Genomic DNA, 23,098 nt, shown 5'->3' on the forward strand with positions numbered 1-23,098 from the left:
TTAAATGAGGCCTATATGGGATTGAACCAAGCAAGATGATCTGGAAGACCAAGAAAACCTCTAGAAGTGGTTGGTGGTTTAGAGCCTACAATTTTGAGGGTGGGGCTGCTATTGGCACTTGAGGAAGGCCATTGTTTCTAGTGGGTTTTGAAGTATTCTGTCTGTTGCTGTCTTTGAGGTTGAGTTTTTGCATTTTTTAGTCTTGCCTGATCTTTGGTTCTTGTAGCTTGTGTTGGTTTAGTGATATTTTGAGCTCTTGGGTTTTGTGATTTTGAGGCTTGGAAAGGTTGGTGGCTTGTTTGTGAGTGCAAGTTTGTTTTTCTTTTCTCTCTTGAGTGACTTCTGGTCACTCCCCTTCTTTACTCTCTTTTTTTGCTTTAATAAATTTTATTTTTATTACCAAAAAAATGAACCAGACAGCAATGGAATTCAACTTCAATTTCCATCTGAACCAAACAAGCATTGGGAATAGATGATTCTGATTCTAATTCCAATCTTGATTGCAAACCAAACAGACTCTAAGTATATTATATTTAATATTTAATATTTTGTATTATATGACACATACATACATACATACAAGCTGGATTGGGCTTGATAAACCCTAGTGAAGGTAGGGGAGTGTTTCTTTTGCTTTCATTTTGTCTCAGTGATATCTTATCACTATGTATCTCTCTCCTGGATTTCTTTTTAATGGTTTTTATTTTTATTTTTATTTTACTATAAAAATTAAAATACATTGTCTGGAACTTTGGATGATATCCATATACATGTAAGTTTAAAATATTGCATCAATGTAACTAAGTAAAATTTGTTCAAAACAATATAAAACATTAAAGCACTAGGGAATATATTGAGATATTCTTATATTAATATTTCAAAATGGGCATATTTCTACTTCTTAAACTCACAACAATGTTCCAACATCTCTTAAAAGAAGGCCATAGGGAATCTAGATGGTCTCAGTGCTTCAACTTCTTCCAGTACCTGCAAGACTTCATCGTCATTAAATAGGTAAGGGTGTCAATGGACCGGTTTTGGATTGGACCCCGTCCAATCCAAAATCAATTTGGACGGATTGGATGGACCAACAAGACACTATTGGATTGGACCAATCCGGTCGACCTGGTCCATCCATAATAAATTTATATTCGATTGGGTTGGATTAAACCAATATCCGGTCCATTGAAATAAGATAAGAATATAGGTATCAATGGACTGGTTTTGGATTGAAACCAATCTAAATCGAAATGAATTTGAACAGATTGGATGGTCCAAACATTGAATTGGACCAGTCCAAAATGGTCCAAAATATTCATTGGATTGGATTGAACCTGGTCCATTTATAATGGATTCACATTGGACTGGATTGGATTGGACCAAATCCAGTCCAATTGACACCCCTATAAATAGGGCCTCGAGACAATTGCATTCCAACCCTGAGTTGCAATCAAATTTGATACGATCTTGCCTAGGCTGGAGGTAAGATTGATTTAAGTGTAGATTTCTATATAAATCAACAATGACTGTTCTTACCTCATTTTCTTATGCAATGAGATGACCATGGATTTGTTGCTTTGCGATAGTGTTGGAATGTTGCTTAGCAGGATAGTGATGAAAGAAATTTGTGTTTTTATTCTAACCATAGGATCTTGGATTTCTGCCTCCAGTAAATTTCCTCCATGTGAGCTAAGCACCTATTTTCATCCTTTACCATTACTCTTGTTGCTCTACCAGCCTTCCTGATTGGGGCCTGCCTCTCTCATGTGATCCATATCTTTTATTTTAGCTAACATCCTCCACTTTTTTTCTGCTATTGTTCGTCATTGATTTTTACTCCACCTTTTTAATTGTGCTATCCTTGTCATAAAAGATTATTTTTGCCATTGCCTGATGCAAGAACTTTTCACTAATAACCATGTTATTGAATTGATATATAAATCTATATCTGTTCTGACCTATTTTGCTCCAGTAGGCATCTCAAACTGTAATAAATACATACATTTTTACAAAATTCTTGTATATACATGTATGATCATAGTTTCATGCAAGCACCAATATCTGTTTAAGATGCCTTATTTTAATAAATGGATTTTCTTGAACTATATGGAGTGAATTTATGGTTGCATGGATAGCATGATAACCTGCCATTATTGGGCATAATATGCTTCCTTTCTGAGTCCATTCCATCTTCTGAATTTACCTTGACCGAAGTTCACAGCTATATCATTGAAGGCCGTGTATGTTATTTGACAATGTGTGATCGTGCTTATCCAAAAAAACTTGCTTTTCAATACCTAGAAGATCTAAAAAATGAATTTGAGAGAGTCAATGGGAATCAAATTGAAACTGCTGCGAGACCTTATGCCTTTATTAAATTTGGTATAGCTTCTATCAATTTTGTCACATGATCTTTTCCCATCGAAGTTCCATTGGTGCCATATTAATCTCTAGATTTCTCTTTGTCTTCTATTTCTTTTTGAAAGATACATTCATACAGAAAACCAAGAAATTGTATTTGGATACCTGCACTCAGAGGAACCTGGCTAAGTTGAATGATGAACTTTATGAAGTCCACCAAATAATGACTCGCAATGTACAAGAAGTCCTTGGTGTTGGTGAAAAGTTGGATCGTGAGCTCCCTCTAATCTTCTTTCTTTGACTTGAATAGTTTGATTTAGTTCTTTTTTTTTGTGGAAAGTATTTTTGTATGAAAAAAGAGGTCTAAGTTTACAAGTCATTCTTATCATAGAATTTCATTCATGGATTCTGTGTCAGAGATGCATGGGAACAAATATTGAACAGTGGAGCTTCTGCATCTTGTCTTCATTTTTTGTCTGATATAAAAGTATTGTCAAAGCATCAATTAGTAAATCGACTAGTCAATCTAGGGTTCATACTGACTGCTTCACTAACTGGTTGGTCAATAGACTCAATCCTAATGACGTGGTCGCTTGGGACGACCAAGCTTCAACTAGGTAACTAGGTCAACTAGTTGACTGATGTCTGGTCGATCTAGTCAAAAGTGAAGTTTATTTAAAAACTTATATTTGTTTGGGTTTATCTGTAATTATTTAAATAGTATTATATATGCTTTTATTTTGTACACTTATGTTAGTTGCTTGAAGCATTTATTATGGTATGTGGTTGGTTGGTGGTATTTAAACAGAACTGAATGGTGAAACAGGATTCATGTAGCCAACCCCCTATATGGGATAAGGCTTGGATAATTATGTATGTATGTATGTATGGAAAAAGAGCAGCATCTCCTTTACTAACATCATTATTCTTTGCTACAAACTTGAACTTGTTTCAAAAATGAAATGAAAAAAAATATTTGGGTTCAGCTTTAACCCCTGTAAGACACTCCCCTTGCCCCTCCTAAATCTGCTCCTTTTGACTGAATTAACATTAATCACTCGATAGGGAAAACTCCTCAAATAATGATTTTCTTTTTTTCTGGTTAAGAATTATGAGCCTCTAGATGTGGTCTGCTGGACGTACTTGTCCTGTCTTCTTCTTGGGTTCTGTAGCAGTTAAATTAGTTTTAAATTTGTAGTTAATTAAGACAAGAAGTTGATTTAATTTCCACTTTGCAGTATCTAAGATGAAAGAAGTTGATTTATCTTTCAAAAAAATATTAATTATGATCAAATTGGCTTATTTTGTCATGTCATTGTATTTCCTTAAGCTGGTATTTTTTAGATTTGGTGTCAAAAAAATACAGTTGACCTTTATTTAGAGATTCATTTTGTTTCATGTATTTTACCCTGTGGCTTTAGTATTCATGTTATTTTAATATCTTGTCAATTTTAAGACATAGCTCAACACTAATTACTGTTGCGGTTTCAATTTTGTAGAGGTCAGTCAAATGTCTAGCAGGTTGACCTCAGAATCTCGTATATATGCTGATAAGGCTAGAGACTTAAATAGACAGGTCAGTTTCTCTGATGACGTATTTTTCATACTGCTAATGCCTATTCATTTTTGCCAGCTTTATTTGATGATAGATATGCTAGAGTGGTAAAAATCCTCACTTTAACTAGTCCTTTGTGTGAACTTTACCACGCACTCCTTTTCTCTCTTTGTGTTGATGTGTTTCTAAATATTTGCCATTGAAAACGGAGTTGCTAGTTTGTTGGCCAAACAGTGTCCTCAAATGAACTCATGCATTATTATGAATTACATTTTAATTAAAAGGTTATTGCTATTTCATCATCCTTGTACTTGGTAACGATGGTGGCCATCATTTTATGGGTTAAGGAGTGGTAAAACTGATGCAATATTTGAACAAGTAACTCCATTCTAGCATATGGTTTTTTTAAATGCTGGAATACACTACATATGGAAGTATCATGCTATGTCAAGAATTAAGCAAAGAATACATAATGTTGAGTATATGGCTGATGTTTCTGTCTATGCTTTCTTTGGCCTTTTTCTCATCTTTTCCTGCCTTCTCTGATTTTAAGGCTACTCCCATCGTTACTTCCCTTTTTGGAGTTTGATGTACTGGGTATAATCCAGCTTTCAATTTTAAAAAGAAGGAAAGAAAAGAAAGAGAAAGAAGATAATGATGAGAACATGGGCCATGTCATACCCTTTCCATGTGTTTGCATTGAATGTTAAAAACTGTTTCTTGCAATTTTCTTCAATTCACTTCTTTATGTGGTTGTCCACCACCAATTGCAGGCTTTGATTCGTAAGTGGGCCCCTGTAGCCATTGTGTTTGGAGCTGTCTTCTTCCTCTTTTGGGTCAGAAAGAAGATCTGGTGATTCAATCTTTCAAAGGCAGTTCCTGCACAGTTTTGTTGTGTCTATTGCATTCACATGTTACATGTGTTATCAATGTTATCAAGAACTTCAGAATAGATCTTTTACCTATGGTGAACACTTCCATATCATCTTGTCATCTTGTGCTTTTTATCGATTGTCTGATAAGTAACAAATCCATGAGTTTGAGAATAACATTTTATGAGGAGAAACCGAGCCACAAAGAATACTGTGGATGTGGATGTGGATGTGGGCAATTCATTTGATTTTATATATAAAACAGGGAAGTGGACATTGTTTTAGAAGTATAAACATTCTGGTCTACTTTTACAAGGACCAATAGAGTCAGCTATCTAGCCAACCTCTATTATTAAATTCCATTATTGTATGGGTAGATCTCATTGTGAAAAAGACATTACTGATAATTCATGGTAGTTCCCTCAAATGAGAAGATAATTCATGGTTGAGCCAAAGAGTAAACTGTACAGATTATCAACAACATTGATTAAATGAGGGTTAATAGAAATATTTTTTCCCCAAAATGAACTGTACTTGTTAAGCAAAAGGTCCGTCTTTTCTTTAGTCTCTATTTGGGAAAAGAGCAAGTGCCAGTTTAGTGCATATATTCACTCTGGTTCAGTTTTGCTGTTTGGTAAGAATGCATTTATGTTTTGTAAGTGGCGGTTTTTACAAATTCCAAGGCATCCTTACACTCAAAATGAGAAAAAAGTTTACATAAAAAAATGGATGTAAACTATGCACTCAAAAGTTGATGAATGCTAAATGGTATGTTTCAAACTCTGGATTTGTCTTTGCATCCATTGCAATTAAAAATCTTTTGACAAGAAAGTAAATTTATCAATGCAAAGCTAAACCGACTTTGTATTTGCATGGACTAGAAGGCACTCTAATATTTGTATTTGTATTTCATTTGCACTCTTCCAACTAATGCTGGTTCAACGCATATTTGCTCTGGTTTAGTTTTGCTAGTGTTTGGTTAAAGTGTATTTATGTCTTGATAATAACAACAAATATAGATTTCAAGACATTTTGCATAAGATGAGAACAGTTTGCATTCAAAGTTAATCACAACTAAACATTATTTTTGTTTGTACTTATCACCAATGTTCAAAGTATCGAAAATGCTGATACTGTGTATCGGAAAGGCAAATTTAAGAGACATTAGGAAATGCTATAAATACTCTAATAAATCATAAATAAACATTAGTATCACTAAATATAAGACTTAAATGAGTTATTTATACATAAAAATCACATGTTTTAGTGGGTTTTATGAAAAAACATATTATAATGAACATACGGGAACAAAAACGCGTTATCTAATAAAGTATTTAATTCAGTTCCAACTTCAAATTTTAAATCTATTATAATTTATAAATTCAACATGTGAATCCCAATATGATGAATTTAGAAGTTAAAAGTTAGAATATACCTTGATCACTTTCATTATCTTTATGGCTTTATTAAACTAGTAAAAGGTGACAAAGTGCTCATGTTTAATCTTAACCTAAATAAAACATTATTAAAATTAGATAATTAGTAAATAAACAAAAATCATAAAAAATTGTCATTACTTGGCAATTTATAATCATACCTAGAATCAGAAGTGATGACTATCAATACCATAGGGAGTTATGTGTAGGTTGAAAGTTACTTGTATTAACATTAAACTGTTCATTGACATAAAAACAATATTCATTCCAAACCATCTTAGTGGAATAATAATTCACATATATTTGTCTAAAATACTCGTATTGCTCCCAAGTGCATTGTTGATAATGAGTTTGAGACTGACAACTTAATTCATAATCATGTGAATCATATTGTTGTATACTTTGTGTTGTACGAAGATGAATCATTAGCTTGCCTATTATCATATCCTCCACCACCAAAAGGCCAAGAACCCATAGCAAATAAAATAGATGTAAGAGCAGACTAAACAGTAGCCATGTGACCCATGCCATATCCATAATGTATAAATGATCTCAAATTCATGCTACTAATGCCTTGCATCATTTCATTCCTAAGATTACCATAGGCTTGGTTCTACTCATTTTGTCTTCTATAACCATAATTGCCCATTAACTGTGAATCCCTACGACTAGGACGGTGTTCCTCTTCATTAAAGGCATTATATCATATATTGGTGGTATATATTTAAGAAATTCACCACATTGATCACCTTGATTTTAGTCACCTCTAGAATCAGCACCTTAATTGTTTCTAGTGTTATTATTTCCATCACTAGCACTATCACCACCACCACCACCACCATCATCATCACTACTATCAGCGATTGTATTTTTTTCTTTGTTTCTCTTGTTCTCTAACCCATTAATCAACATTTACCCTCATTTGACTAGTAATAAAGACATCAGGTCTTGGTAGATCACCTGATTCATCTAATACCCTTGATGCATTTTCTTTCTCTACCAATCATGACAATATTAGATCATCTTTGTCATATATGTCATCAAGATTAATTGGCTCAAAATAACCTTTTGGATGCTTTCTATCTGTAGTAAAATGACTAACCCTTAGTCTCGTATTGTAATGCACATACTATATTTATAAATACAAATATATATAGTACATATATATGTTATTTATTTATTTATAAAAATATTTTTTATATTATATTTTTATAAATTTACTATATTATTTATTTTTTATAAATGAAAATAATTAAAAAAATACTTGTATTTTTTTTACATTAGTTAAATTAGAATATTTTATTTTTCTTTTAATAATTTATTATTTTTTAAAGAAAACAAGTCAAGTAAGATCAGATCCAAAGATCTGATTTACTGATAGGATTCGAATTCAAATTGAGTCCTATTAAATTCAATCTGACATGAATAGTGTTGGATTGAATTTGAATATACCCTGATTTGAATATGGTTTAATTCGTTTGCATCCCTAGGGATCCATTTAGAGGTGTAAATTGGGTCGGGGGTTTGAGGCTCATAGACCGGCACGGCCATGCCACCCGTGGCCCGCGTACCAGCATGGCCTAGCCCGCAGGGCTCGTAGCATGTTGCGCTCGGCCCACCCGAAAAATAGTTGTTGCCCTCCCCAAAAGGGTCTAACGACTAGTTTCAGCTTTTTGGGGTTTTTTTATAGAAATACCCCCCAACAGCTTTTTCGGGGGGTTTGATTTTATTTAAATTATTTGATATATTTTTTAATTATTTAACAATGTAATTTTGTAATTTCAATTTGTAACCATATCGTATTTGTTATATTTTATTAATTTATTCCATTTTCATATTTCATTCATCCAAGTATGCAATGATCCAATCATTGTATTTGTAATTTGTACCATTCAAATTTAAATGAAATAAAATTCCTATTTTTCTTCCAATTTGTTATTTCATCATTCTTATTCCAATTTGGTTAAGTATTTTTTTTTTACTCATGTGTTAGATAACTTAGATTTTTTCATTTCTTAATTTTTTAAATAGTTCCCAATTCCCAAAGTTGAAAGGAAAGTTAAATATTTTAGTTTTACAATTTTACTTAAAAAAGAAATCAAAATTTTCAAAAAAAACAAAAAAGTAAAAAGACAATGCAGCCTGATTCAGCCCAGGCTGGCCTTGTGGCCTAACCCAACACGGCCCAAGCCATGGCACGGCCTGCAGCCTAACCCAGCCCAGGCCCACAGCACTGGCACGCTTTTGGGCCTGTATCGTAAGCGTAAGCGTTGTATATAATTTCATTAAAAAAAAGTTGAGTGAGAAGAGAGCTTTATTTATTTATTTATTTATTTATTTATTTATTTTATTAAAAAAACATAGATGAAGCGATGCAGTAATTGTAGCTGAGAAATTCTCCAGCCTCCATGGCTCCATCTTTATTTCTTGTGAAAATTCATTGAAAGGAGAATCCAATATTCCATCTGTATAGATTGAATTCAGTTACACAATGACCTGCAAAACCGTCGGCCCTTTTGCTTAGTATTGGTTGATCCCCCTTTTCATGTCTCTTTTATTCCCCTTCTTTTCTTCACATTATTATTTTCATTAATTTTCTCATCCCAAGAAAGGAAAAGGAGATATTGCTAATTTCATTTCACATTTAGGCACAGGGTTGCAAACGAATCAGATCAAAGTCGTAAGGGTATATGTGATTCGACCCGTTAAGAAAATTCGACTGATCCGGATCTGATAAGCATCGGATTTAAAATATATGATTCGTATTCAAATTCGAATATATTATTGGATATCCGATTCGATTAAAATTATATTTATAAAATAATAGATTATATTATTAATAAAATATAATAATATATTAAACTACAAGAAAAACGGTATAACCACTGGCATAGGCCTTTAGACCGCCGCCTTAGACCTAAGGTGGCGGTCAAGCATCTGCCCCCGTATCAGCTGCCGCCCTAGATTAGGACCGCCAGCTTAAATGTAAAAGACCGCCTTAGATGGCCGGTCGAAGACGGTTTAAATTGTTCTGAAGCAGTGGTCACAGCGAGCCGCCAGCTTAGCATTAACTAAGCGGCAGTTTTGACCGCTGCCTTAGATTTCTGTCAAACTCCCTCGTGTTCTTAGGTGGAGGTCCGAACTGCCAGCTTAAGTGTTGTTTGTGGCTAAACCGGCAATTGCATGACTGCTGGCTTAGATCTTTTTTCTCATTTTTTATTTATATTAGGTTAATTCTAACATTTTTTGGTCATGTTGATAGCTAAGCCAATGGACAGGACGGCCGACATATACTTATTTTTTTCAAAAGAAAATCATATACCCGCTTAATTGCAGCATTTTTGAGGTACCTGAATTGTTTATTGATTTAGCATTTTCATACCTGTTTAATATAGCAAAACCATTTGATAAAAATCAATTTAAAATGAAATCTATTAATTCAAAGATTATATATTAAAATATCCAAAAGACATTGTTCAAATACAATATCCAATTGACATATAAATAGTACAAGAACTTAAAAAAATAATCAAATTCTCTAATAATGTAGCACATCTTCCAATGCAAATCCACTTAACATGTTGGTTGAACTTGCAAATCAAAACATGTAAGTATTAGAATTATATTCAAGTATTTTAACCGTAAAGATAGGAATAGTAACTAAAATTTACATGGGTTGAATTCTAAGCAATTAATTGGAATATCAATAGTAGTTCAAAATATTCTATAGCATCCATAAGGGCTTACTGGCAATGCATCACTTATAATTGGAATTCAAACACTAATCACAAACTAAAAAGCAAATTTTAAATATTCTACATGCTTGGTCAAGAACAGATAATCCATGGAGATGAATCATAGCTACCACATATTGATAAGTTAAGAAGGTCCACTAGGGTGCCCAGGAGGAATCCGAGGTTCGTGGAGTGATGAACTGGACATGCTCTTACTTCTGTCTTTACTTCGGTTAGAATGGGTCAATAACTGGTAGGAGAATATCTCGGCCAAATTAGTTAGTTGTTAGTGTGTTAGTTGGTTATTGTTGCTATAGCATAGGGATCAGCCAATTAGTTTATTATTGTTAATTTGTTAGTTTGTTATTTTGCTAAGGCTTAGGGATCGGCCAGCTAGTTAGAAGGCTGATCCCTTAATTAAAGGCCATCCTAGAGGTAGGCAGTTAAGAATTTCTTGTATTTAAATGCCACCCAATCAGCTGGGATGGGTAGTGAAATTTTGAATGAAATTCTATGGTTTGTTCTCACCCTAAGAAGAGCACTTGTCACGTAGTTGCTAACTGGGACCTATCATTGGTATCAGAGCTACTGGTTTTCATGGCAACTAACAAGGAGAGGATCAAGAATTTGAAAGCGGGCCTTGGGGGGCTCCAAAATAGCTTCAGTCGAATGGAGGAGAGTATGACAAATAGATTCCACCGATTGGAGGATACCATTAATAAGTTATTGGAAGTTATACTCTCTAGTAAGGGGACAGGAGTTAGCATTAACCTCGAGCTATCATCTTCGAAGGTTCATAACCGCACCATCGGAGAGGAGGTTCACGATAACTCAGATGAAGGTCGGCCTCTGTTTGCAGCGAAACCAATCAAAGTTGAATTTCCTCGATTTTCAGGTGAGGATCCAATGGTTTGTAGTACAAGAACCAAACAATATTTTGATTTTCAGGGCACACTGGATCTACAGAAGGTTCCCTTAACCTCCTTTCATCTGGAGGGCGAGGCTAATGAATGGTGGCAATGGCTGAAACGGGTCTACCGGGAAGAGGGCAAGGTGGTGACGTTGGAGAAATTTATAGAAGAGTTATGGACTCAATTTGGTCCTATTGACTCCGAGGACTTTGACGAAGCATTGTCGAAGATCAAGCAAACGGGATCCTTACGTGATTACCAGAAAGAATTTGAAAGGTTGGGCAACTGTGTGCAAGGCTGGACTCAGAAAGCTCTAGTGGGAACATTCATGGGAGGACAAGAATGACGACTTTAACTTCCAAGAGGAGGAGGCACCAGAAATTTCTCTACATGCTCTCACGGGATGGGCTGCAAATCGGACCACGAGGGTTAAAGCCAAGATAGGATCGTAGGAGCTGATAGTTCTCATAGATAGTGGATCCACGCATAATTTTATCAATGATAAGGTGGTGGGACTTTTACAATTGCCAGTGGTTTCCACTAAGCCATTTACAGTAAAGGTAGCTAATGGGAAGACGTTAACATGCCAGGGCAGATTCGAGAATGTGAAAATTCTCCTACAAGGTATACCCTTCACCTTGACTCTTTATGCATTGCCACTAATGGGTTTGGATGTGGTCCTAGGAGTCCAATGGCTAGAGCTCTTGGGCATGGTGGTTTGCGACTGAAGAAAGATGTCCATGGAGTTTCAATGGAAGGGAAATTACCACCAATTACATGGGATGGATGCCCCTCCAATTCAAGCCACATCATTTAAATCCATCTCAAAGCAGTCCCGCCAAGGATGTTCCATGTTCGCAGTCTGCTTTCAGCCCTCAACAAATACACAGGCACCTGAGATGCAAATGGACATGCAGCAGTTACTGGATATGTATGAAGATATTTTCCAAGAGCCAAAACAGCTACTGCCAGCAAGAGAGATTGAACATTGCATCACCCTCAAGGAAGGTACCGAACCCATTAATGTTCGACCTTACAGGTATGCCTATTTTCAGAAAGCCGAAATTGTAAAACAAGTTCATGACTTGCTAAGATTGAGGCTAATTAGACCTAGTACAAGTCCATTTTCATCTCCTGTTTTATTAGTTAAAAAGAAAGATGGTTCATGGTGCTTTTGTATTGATTACAGAGCTCTCAATACGGTGACCATAGAAGACCGATTTCCCATCCCCACCATTGATGACATGTTAAATGAACTACATGGGGCGGCCCTCTTCACCAAACTAGATTTATGGTCCGGTTATCACCAGGTTTGGGTGCACCCATCCGACATTCATAAAACCGGATTTCGTACTCACAATGGCCATTTTGAATATCTAGTTATGACTTTCGGCTTATGCAATGCGCCCTCAACTTTTCAAGCTCTCATGATTTATATTTTTTGCCCGTACCTACGAAAGTTCATTTTAGTCTTTTTTTATGACATATTAATTTATAGCCCTAATTGGACCATGCATCTTGAACATGTTAAAACGATTTTTGAGATATTAAGGCATCACCAATTCTTCATTAAGCTTCGCAAGTGTGCATTTGGCCAACAAGAAATTGAGTATTTGGGTCACATTGTCACTCCATATGGTGTTAAGGTGGACTAGGAAAAAATCCAAGCCATGTGGAAGTGGCCAACTCCTATTAATGTTTCCGAGTTGCGTGGTTTTCTAGGTCTCACAGGTTATTGCAAAAAGTTTGTTTGCAACTACGGAATCATTGCTTGGCCATTGACAAATCTCTTAAAAAAGGGAAAATTCGATTGGACACCAAAGGCAGAGGCAACGTTTAACAATCTGAAGCTAGCCATGATGACAACACCTACGCTCGCTATGCCCAATTTTGACCAGCCATTCATGATTGAAGCAGATGCCTCAAGTGGGGGAATTGGGGCAGTCCTAATGCAGCAAAACGAGCCAATTGCTTTCATGAGTCGAGCTCTCGGGGTTTCCAAACAATCATGGTCCATTTATGCAAAAGAGATGCTCGCCATTCTTGAAGCTATTAAAACTTGGCGTCCTTACCTTCTTGGTCACAAGTTCTATATCCATACAGACCAAAAAAGTCTCAAATATCTATTGGAATAACGAATAGCCACTCTAGAGCAACAAAAATGGGTGGCTAAGCTATTGGGCTATGACTATGAAATTGTCTATAAGCTGGGTCGTGAAAATTCAGCCACAGATGCATTGTCCATAGTAGAAGGAAGTCCCTGTCTTGACACCTTGTTCGTGCCTCATACTTCTTTGTGGGAAGCTATCAAAAGCGAGGCCATGGATCATCCTTACATGATCAAAATTGGCAAGCGTGCGAATGAAAATCTTGGGGAACCTTATAAATGGCGAAATGGAGTAGTGTGCTACAAAGGCAAAGTTGTAATCCCTCCAAATTCGAACATCATCTCTTAGCTCTTATATGAATTCCAAGACTCACCCTTGGGTGGGCATTCGGGTACCTTGCGAACATTCAAGTGGCTGGCTCAACAATTTTATTGGCCATCGATGCATAAAATTATCATGGAGTATGTGGCTTCATGTGACATTTGCCAAAGAAATAAAGCAACCACACAATCACCAGCTGGTCTCCTTCAACCCCTACCCATTCCATGCCAAGTTTGGGAGGATATCACAATGGATTTCATAGAGGGCTTGCCGACTTCTAATGGATTCAATACTATTCTGGTTGTCATCGATCGTTTGTCAAAGTATGTGCATTTCTTGCCTTTAGCGCATCCCTTCACGACCAAAGTAATAGCTGTAAATTTCGTTGAAGGAGTGATCAAGCTACATGGAATGCCAAGGACGATCATCAGTGACCGTGACCCCATCTTCATAAGCAACTTTTGGAAGGAATTCTTCAAACTATCAGGAACTCAACTCAACATGAGCTCCTCCTACCACCCACAAACCGACGGACAATCTGAGGTATTAAACCATTGTCTCGAGCAATATCTTCGATGTTTCACATCTCAGCAGCCACGTAAGTGGGCTACCTTCCTTCCTTGGGCAGAATATTGGTATAATACCACCTACCACATACCCACTGGAAGGACACCCTTCCAAGCCCTTTATGGTATTGAAATCGGGTCTTCAACAGTAAACGAAGTTGATTAAACACTTCTCACAAGGGATGCTATCCTCCAACAACTCAAGACCAATTTACACATGGCTGTGAACAGAATGAAACAAGTAGCTGATTCAAAGAGATGTGATATTGAGTTTCAGGTTGGTGATTCTGTCTTCCTTAAATTATAGCCATACCGCCAACAAACAGTGTTCCGAAGAACTTGCCAAAAGTTGGCCAACAAATTCTATGGCCCATATACCATAGAAGAGAAGGTGGGTAAAGTTGCCTATAAGCTTAAGTTACTAGAAGATTCCCAGATTCATCATGTCTTTCACGTGTCTTCATTAAAGAAATATGTTGGTGATCACGTCGCTACAAGCACAACTTTGCCGCCTATAACAAATGATGGGGAAATCATTGTTGAACCAGAAGCTATTATAGACACAAGGTGTGTGAAAAAAGGGAAGCTCTTCATTGAGGAAAGCCTGGTCCAATGGAAGAAATTACCCATCGAAGAAGCTACTTGGGAAAACACACAGGAACTACTGGATCGGTTTCCCACTTTGAACCTTGAGGACAATGTTCCACTTAATGGGGGGGGGGCAATGATAAGTTAAGAAGGTTCTCTAGGGTGCCCAGGAGGAATCCGAGGTTCGTGGAGTGATGAACTAGACATGCTCCTACTTCTGTCTTTACTTCGGTTAGAATGGGTCAATAACTGGTTGGAGAATATCTCAGCCAAATTAGTTAGTTGTTAGTGTCATAGTGTGTTAGTTGGTTATTGTTATTGTTACTTTGTTATTATTGTTAATTTGTTAGTTTGTTATTTTGCTAAGGCTTACAGATCGACCAACTAGTTAGAAGGCTAATCCCTTAATTAAAGGCTATCCTAGTGGTAGGCAGTTAAGAATTTCTTGTATTTAAACACAACCCAACCAGCTGGGATGGGCAGTGAAAATTTGAATGAAATTCTGTGATTTGTTCTCACCCTAAGAAGAGCACTTGTTATGTAGCTGCTGACTGGGACATATCACTTATGGCTTGACATAGCTAGGATGCGAGCTATGAAAGTTACTTATTGTTCTGAAATTAAGCAAGGAATAGTTCATTAAAGAAGTTATATATAGATAGGGAAATGGCTCTAGATTTCAATTCCAAATGGATACTTGGTGCAATCTTTGACCTCTTAATGACATTTTCCTCCACCTGTACACATTGCTACCAAATGACAATGTAAGATACTACTACTAGATAGGTGCAAACGATGTGGTCTAGGAATTTGTTCTCAGAAGAGTTGAAAGTAGAACCCGTGGAAAATTCACTTTCGAAGCTACAGAACAACAATTCCATGCCTCTAGATGCTGTTTCAAGGTCTACTTATAGGATGGATCAGATTTTTTTTCATACAAAAATCAAAATAGATTAAAGCTGACCACTCTCATCTCTACCTTCTATTCTGATTCCTTTACAGAGATGCATCAGAGAAATCTGTTGTGAAAACAGAATTTTCAAATTTACAGATACAGGAAACACAAGTCCCAATGTAGCATTTAAGGTTTGGGAAATGCTTTAAAATCCAATGTAGATGTTGACCCAAAAAGCTAGCTGGTGACCAGTTGGTAAAATCAAAATCATAAAAAACCTAGGATCTGGTTAACTTTTCATGTCTTTTGTTCAACCTCCAGGGTCAAAGGTGGATTGAAAGCACACTAGTTTGGTTTGATGATTATGCAAACATAGAATCAAGAAAAGAATCCATAAATCAAGACATCAATGTTCTCATGATTTCCCATCCAATGGAAATTTTGTAATTTTTGGGTGGTTCTAATTTTGGTTAATTTGAACCTTTTAAAAGCTAGTTTCTAGTTTGTTGGTGTCTCAAGAATAAGGTTAAGCATCTTAAATGGTTGTATAGTAGTTTAAGTTGCATCACTTTTATTTTAGCCTCATTAAATTGGTTATTGATTTATCCATCCAACAAGACCAAGATCTTTGAATCCATCGTGTTTTGAGAGACCTTATTTTCCCTTTCTTCTTCCATATTAGATCTTAATTTTTTCTTTCTCACCCTTCTATTCTACCAATGCTAACTACTAGGAGCCTAGGACCTTCTTTTACTCATGGATTTACCATTCATGGGTTCTGTTTTATGCAAAGAAATGGGAGATTATTCATAAACTGTAAATCCAATACAGTGTAATGGGCCCACCATTCAATCATATTTGACATTAAATTCCACTTCATACATACCATTCAGGGCATGTTACAGATATGGAAACTTCAAGCTAAGTAAAAGGGGGATAACCATATTTTTGGGTGTTTTGTGGAGCAATGAATTCAAGGATTTCCAATAGATCCATAGTTTGGCAAGGAATTCAAGGATTTCCTTGTATAACAACTTATTGTAGAGGCTAATGAAATTTTTTATGAAGGCTTAGGATAGAGATTTGTAGGGATACATTGAGAATTTTGCAAATTTCTTTGCCATAAATTGCATTCAAACTATGACATTCAATTATTGATTGAATCACCATTGAACCAGCCCTGTAGCACCTAACAACTGAGATCTAAATTAATGATTTAGTGATGGATACCAATGAATGCAAACTGAAAAGGTATTCAGATTGTATGTCTAAGAACAAAAGCCAAAAAGTGCAAGCAAATCAAATTATTGCAAAATGGGACACCCTTAGTCAATCGATAATTCGAGTAAGTAAATTTAAATCATAGGATATAACATAAATAACAAATTATGAGAGAAAATATGAAAAGATTAGTGTTAAGGAATATGTATTTTTTGAAGGATTTAGATAGGCATAAAAGACTTCCATAAGGTTTTAAAGCAATTAAATCCAGAGAAAAAAAATCATGATTTTATTATTTTCCTTTTTTTATGAAATAACAACTTATATTCATTTCCAATCATAAAAAGAAAAACAATGTCCTTGCCAAAAAAAACAAGAAAGACTATTACATCCAAGAACAAATGACCATATGATGGTACAAATAAAAACTATGTAATGTGTATACAATTCAGAACCTGGCCTTGGTAAACACCAATAAAATCCTTAATTTTCTTCACCTGACTTAGCTAATCAACTAGGGAGTTAGCTAACTTGGGGACCCACTTGAACAAGCAATTCAATATGTTCCCAAAAACTTTGGATTTTCTAACCAAAATCTTGAACCTCCAAGGTGGTTACTCAAGAGCATTCAAACATGAAATAGCAGTTAGGTAGTCACTTCTACATCCACATCGCTCCAGCTTTGGTAAATTGATAGTTTAAAGCCCTAAATGACAACAACAATCTCTACTGTTAAAGCCACTCTACAACCCACATTTCCTGAAGTTTACTATTTACTTGTCCATGCTTAAGTCATATTAATCCGATTGAATTTCTGCAGTTGAGTTAAACTAATCAAATTTCTTAGTGGATTTGATGGATCAAGCAATCTCAATTTCTTACATGATTGACTCAAAGAAGTCAAATCTACCATTCAAGTTTCTGACTTCTGAGAGCATCATCATCTAATTATAGAACTAAGAGAGAGAAATATTACCAAATTGGGAACATGAGAATTCATGAATTCCTCCTCTAGATTGCAAATGCATGAAGGTTCATTTAAATATTGTATAAATATGATGTGTGGGTGCGTGTCTCTTCTGGGCATATGCATGGAAGTAATGGACATCTAAGAGACCCACTGATCAATTGATTTAATCAGGATATTCTTAGTGGACAAAGAGATATTATATAAGGTATAACATATCTGATTCATAACAAGGGGCACCTTTTATGTTCAAATACTAGTTTAACATTAGCAATCAGATCCATGCCAAGTAGCACCTTTTATGTTCAAACACTGGTTCTTCCATTACAAAGCCATGCCAGCTTAAACCTACACTACCAAAAAAATATGAAACATGATTAGAGTTCTAATTTTGCAAATAATGGAAAACATTTTGATACATGAAGACATGGTTTGAGTGACTTATATATAGGGCAGAAAAGTGAATAGTACTCGACTACTAGGCAATACAGGACTTCCCCACTCCTATTTCTAGTAAAGAAGTTTAGACTTTACTTGTCACCCAAGTCGGACCTCTTCTTTGAGTAAATAATGAGACTTTACAAGATCACCCAGGTCAGACCTCTTTTCTTACTTCCTATTTCCTCACTTTTCAATTATATCAACTTACAACTAGTGCATGCCATTTTCTCTCTTTCAACTTGAACTTACATTATACACATAAATACTCTACATACACATACATATAAATGCTCCACAAATGCTCCAAATATTTGGAGATTTCCAACTTTCAAGCTTGAAACTCCTACATTTCCACTCCATGAATTGGTTATTTGGGTCAGAGTTGTTCTTTTTTCTCACTCTCTAAAGTTGAGATTGGGTTGATGGTTTGAACCACATAACTTGGTTGACTCCTCCATCTTAACACAAACAAATAATGATGCACCCTTAAATACAATAACATATTTTACTACCTTTGATGTCTAACATACATGTACTACTACAAACCTTTAATCTATTTAGCATAAAGATAATGTTAACAACTCAGGTGAAGATATTATAATGAAAAAAGAAACCAGAGAAAAAACAATTCCCCACCAGAAGAAAGTCGTAAAAATGAAATAGGAAGAAAATGGTTATAAAAATCACCCACATTGAAACAAAAGCATATAAGGAAAAATCACCTTCTGGTGCTGCCTTTGAACATTGCAATCACAACCATGCAGAGCTTCAACATTGTCATATTGATCACAAAGTAATTGGACTTCTAAATGATGACTCTAAATGAAGAAACAAGTTTACTATCAGGGACAAGATTAACTTTTGGAACTACAAACTTTCTAGAGGAAAAAAATAAGTTAACCAAATGAAAAGACGATGATCATACCTGGGAAACAACCTTCATTATAAATATTGGAGAGCCAGGAACTTCACCCTAGGCTTGATTCAATAATGCCCTCACTTCGTCATCATTATGAAATAAAAATTTTTAAAAGTGGATATATTTATATCCCATTCGAAGTTTGAAATGAGATCTAAAGAACTTCAAACCAAGTTATTCAACATGCACTTAGAATTAAAAAAAAATATTTTTCCTAAAACAAATAAGGTTCAGTGCTTGGATATCATCTAGAGATTTAAAGGTATCTCTCCCCTTCTCAACGAACAGCATTTGTAACCTTAGATTTCTTTCCTAACTTCTCCATGAACAATGATTCTTCTCTCTTATTTTTCTTGCTCGTGAAAAAAGAATTTGTCTTCTTCAAAATTTCTCTGCAAGAGGTTGTCTGAGTTTGTCTTCTTCAAAATTTCTCTACAAGAGGTTCTCTTTGCAAAGAACCTTTGTCTCATTAGTGAAATTTGTTCAGCAGAATGAAATATTTTACCTCCCCCATTTATCCTATACCGGTCTATTTAACTTTAGATCAGTTTAAATCTGGCCCATTGTAAAGGACCGTCGTGTTAACTTCTAAAACTGATGTAAGCGGTGGTCTTTAGAAGACCGCTGGCTATAAACCGCCACCTTTGACTGAATTTCTTGTAGTGTAAAATATATAATATATAATTATATAAATAATATATAGAATATACATATATAATATGTAAATAATAATATATAATATTTCATAATTAACGGATCTAATTGGGTCACAATGGATCGGATTGGCCAATATTTGAATTCAATCCATTAAGTTAACGGATCGGCTTTTTCCAATCTAATCCAATTTGTTAGGATCAGGAGGGATATTCGAATCCGCTTCTTAACGGATTGGTATCGGATTTGGATTGGATCTGATCCGAATTATTTGCAGCCCTATTTGGGCAGGGGTTGGGCACCTCTTAAGTCTTTAAGTCTTAACCCAAACCAAATTACAAATCTATTAGCATGGTTTTCAAAACTAGACCAGATGGTCGAGCCAGAAAAATCGGGAACTAATTTCTCGATTTGGTCAGGTGACCTGTTCCGGGTTTCCCCAAAATTGGATTTTTTCCAAAAATCGTTGATTTTGGTCAGCAAACCACTGACTCGAGCGGTTAACCGTTCGACAATTTTGATTGGTTATTATTTTTTTAATTTCTTTTTATTTATTTTTTTAATTTTTTGTCAAAATGGGTCAACCGTTCAATTCGAATGGTCGGATCGTTCGACCTAGGAACCATACCCCTGACTGATTCATTGTCTGGGTCAATTTTAAAAACCTTGTCTATTAGTCTATTTATGGTAACTACTAAACGTGTATGTGCATTTACACGTAGAAGTATCTCTAAAATAAAACTATTTATGATTCATGGGTAGTTTCTTATTATAAGTGGGTAGTTTTTGAACTATTATAAGTGGGCAATTTCTAAACTATTATAAGTGAGTAGTTTATAAAGTGAGAGTAGAGGATATTTATAATACCCATTGTATGCTTAGACAAGAGGGGTAGAAAACATCTAATGAAAATTCCAGAGAAAAGGGGCACTTGCTCTTTTATAGATAGTATAGATTATTTGTTTTTTTTTTTCACTACCAACATGCAAGGGAAGTACCTACGAATTCGAAGGGAAAAAATGGAAAATTTCCAACTAGTAACAATTTAAGGGATTACTGCATGAACACGAATTTGAAGCAGTTGAACTCAAGCAAACCGTATATTATTTTCTTCTTCTTGGTCAATTATGGCTTCTAATTGTGATGGAAACATTGGAGATTCGACTTCAATGGCTTCAAACCAAATAATCTACCTTACCTAAAGTTGAAAATTGTCAAGGATGAAAACTTACCTAATATGGAGCCGTTGCTTTACCGCCTACGACTCTTGTCGACATCCATTTGCCTCAAATGACTCCGAACAACAACATCAAAAAATCATCATTGTCGATCCTTACTTTATTGTTTCTCTCACCAAAGCTATGATCACATGCTCACGAGTTATACCTAAGGCTCCATTTGGTTTGTGGGAAGATTTGGGTGGGATGGGAAAAGATGGGATGGGATGGAAAAGTGTAAAAATTTAACTTTCCATTGTTTGGTTTTATATGGGAAAATAGTAGGAAAAATACCCAATACAAAACAGAGTCCACCCTGCTAGTTCTCTAGGTTCAATTTACAAAGATCAAACAAAACGCAGACATTCATTGCCACTCCACCTGCCACCGATATTGTAGTTAGAAAGCAGAAACCACAATCTATTGCCATGGAAGAGAAAGAGAAGAAGAAACAGAGTGGCACCCCCTAATGCCCACCATTACCAAGCCAAGCTCTACACTGGATTTCATCCCCCTAATGCCCACCTTCAACCTCCTTATATAGCGACGAGGACTTGAGAATCCTAGAATCCCCTTTGTGTCCACGATAACCGGCAATAACACTCAAAATTTTCGACGAGGAATCAACCACAATCTGAGCAGCGACGCTCTTATAACTCTGACGATGACAATCCACTCAGATGCTCTAGTCTTTTTCGTTTACTGGAGGAGGGAGAGAGGAGGGAGATGGAAGTGAGGATAGGGGAGGAGCTGAGGAAGTAGAGAATGAGATGGAAGAAGGTAGCAAAGGAAGAAGCGAGAAAGGGTGAGTGGGAGAGCGAAAAAGCGTTGGTGGTGGTTGCAGAGGGGAAGAGGAGGATGGAAAGTAAGGCCTAAGAGATGACGGAGGACACAAAGCCTACCAACGCCCTGGGATGCATCTTTTGATGGTATCTCATTTCGTATCTAGGTCTGATTTGAAAGACACGCTTTTATCTTCTTCTTCTTCTTCTATCATTACTTATTGTCGGGAATCAGATTTCATTTGGCATCCCACCAAGCACTAATGATCAAGCACATGTAACTGATATAATTTCTCCTCATTTCTCACTTTTCTTCTTCGTTGAGTTGGATGCCTGGAAGGGAAGTAGTGGTGTAGCAGCGGTGGTGGTTATCAGCAGTGGCGATTGTTACCAAAAGGGAAGGAAAAAGTGAAGGTGGTGGCGGCAGAAGGTAGAAGGGCAAACCCAACAGCGATGGTGGTGGTGATTACAAGCAGCGGTGGTGCAGCAGCAGCGAAGCAAAGGATGAGGATGAAGAAACTTGAGTTTTCTTAGGTTTTTCCACTGGGATCGCATTGTTTTGATGCAACCTAGATTACACAATTTTGGGATCTCACATCCGACTTCTTTCTCATCCCATCCCCTATTTCTGTTGAAACAAATGAGAGAAAAAGAGAATATTATTCTCATCCCCATTCCACAAACCAAACGGGGCCTAAGAGTTCAAATCATCAAAATCTTCAGTGCTCAGCTTATTGGTATTGCGTAGGACCTTTAGGTTTCTGCTCAGAAAATCAAATTTAGAGAGTTCATTAATGAATCGTTTCCGGTGATTGGACCTAACAAAAAGCTGCCCAAACCTGATTCAACTCTTTACCTGCAAATGCAATTTACTCTTGTCAAGAGTAATCCTTTGTATCAAGATGGCATTGTAGAAAATCTAGATCATTTGGATGTTCGACACACTTACTTTCCTTAGAAAAAAGGAGGGTCAGTGACTCTTTATCAATTGGAGGTACCTCCCTTGCCTATTTGGTAGTAAAAAATATAATAAGAATAAAAAAGTGAAAATGAGACAGTGACGAGAAAGCATATTTCTCATTACCTAAGAAATCGTCAGATGGTGTAACCACCTAACTCAGTTGTTTGACGCTAGAGAGGAAGCATGGAGTCCAAGCTCAGTTCTAGACTTCTGGCTGAGATGAGACGAGGGTGATAAAGAAAACATAGTCGAAGGAGGAGAGCGGGAATGAAGATTTTATGGCCTTTTAGTCTTTTGGCTTGGGAGATATGAGTTAACGTCCGTTCCGTTCAGTCGGATGAACTGGAGACAAAATCATGCACATTCGGATGAACTATTCTCACAGTTGAACACATCAATGCTTACTGTGGGCCCCATTTAGGACCCAGTTATACCGAACACAGACGTATTCAACCGTGTTAGGTCAGCTGGGTGTGTCTGTTTTTGTCTCAAGCTAATCCGCTCCCCATTCGTTAGTTCTAAATATGCAGATCCACCAAAGAGCAGACAGGTGGTAATTTACTATTTTGTGAGGTGCCATCATCCGGAT

The 23,098-nt window shown here is 36.1% G+C and overlaps 2 protein-coding genes and 1 long non-coding RNA gene across 4 annotated transcripts in view; 2 read left to right on the forward strand and 1 right to left on the reverse strand.

Moving 5' to 3' along the window:
* LOC148855340 (25.3 kDa vesicle transport protein SEC22-1-like) overlaps window positions 1–5,082 on the forward strand; it is a 41,184-nt gene extending 36,102 nt beyond the window's left edge. For both annotated transcript variants that reach the window (XM_088983226.1, XM_088983227.1), the window contains exons 5-8: window positions 2,222–2,382; window positions 2,487–2,633; window positions 3,861–3,937; window positions 4,690–5,082. In XM_088983226.1, the coding sequence (XP_088839352.1) occupies window positions 2,222–2,382; window positions 2,487–2,633; window positions 3,861–3,937; window positions 4,690–4,773 (469 nt within the window). In that variant the 3' untranslated portion in view covers window positions 4,774–5,082. The remainder of the gene's footprint in view (window positions 1–2,221; window positions 2,383–2,486; window positions 2,634–3,860; window positions 3,938–4,689) is intronic.
* Window positions 5,083–13,547: 8,465 nt separating this feature from the next.
* Window positions 13,548–14,600, forward strand: LOC148855341 (uncharacterized). The gene is made up of 2 exons (XM_088984905.1): window positions 13,548–13,841; window positions 14,172–14,600. Exons 1-2 carry the CDS (start codon window positions 13,548–13,550, stop codon window positions 14,598–14,600), a joined length of 723 nt encoding a protein of 240 aa, XP_088841031.1.
* A 2,811-nt stretch (window positions 14,601–17,411) lies between these two features.
* LOC148855342 (uncharacterized) lies at window positions 17,412–22,318 on the reverse strand. Its single transcript, XR_016094785.1, has 3 exons — window positions 18,902–22,318; window positions 18,699–18,794; window positions 17,412–17,883 (listed from the first exon to the last, which is right to left on the reverse strand). It is a non-coding gene; the product is annotated as an uncharacterized LOC148855342 (long non-coding RNA).
* Window positions 22,319–23,098: the final 780 nt, after the last annotated feature.

Source organism: Nelumbo lutea, chromosome 4 (assembly GCF_056320005.1).
Source record: "Nelumbo lutea isolate HS-2025 chromosome 4, American lotus-T2T, whole genome shotgun sequence".
NCBI lineage: Eukaryota > Viridiplantae > Streptophyta > Magnoliopsida > Proteales > Nelumbonaceae > Nelumbo > Nelumbo lutea.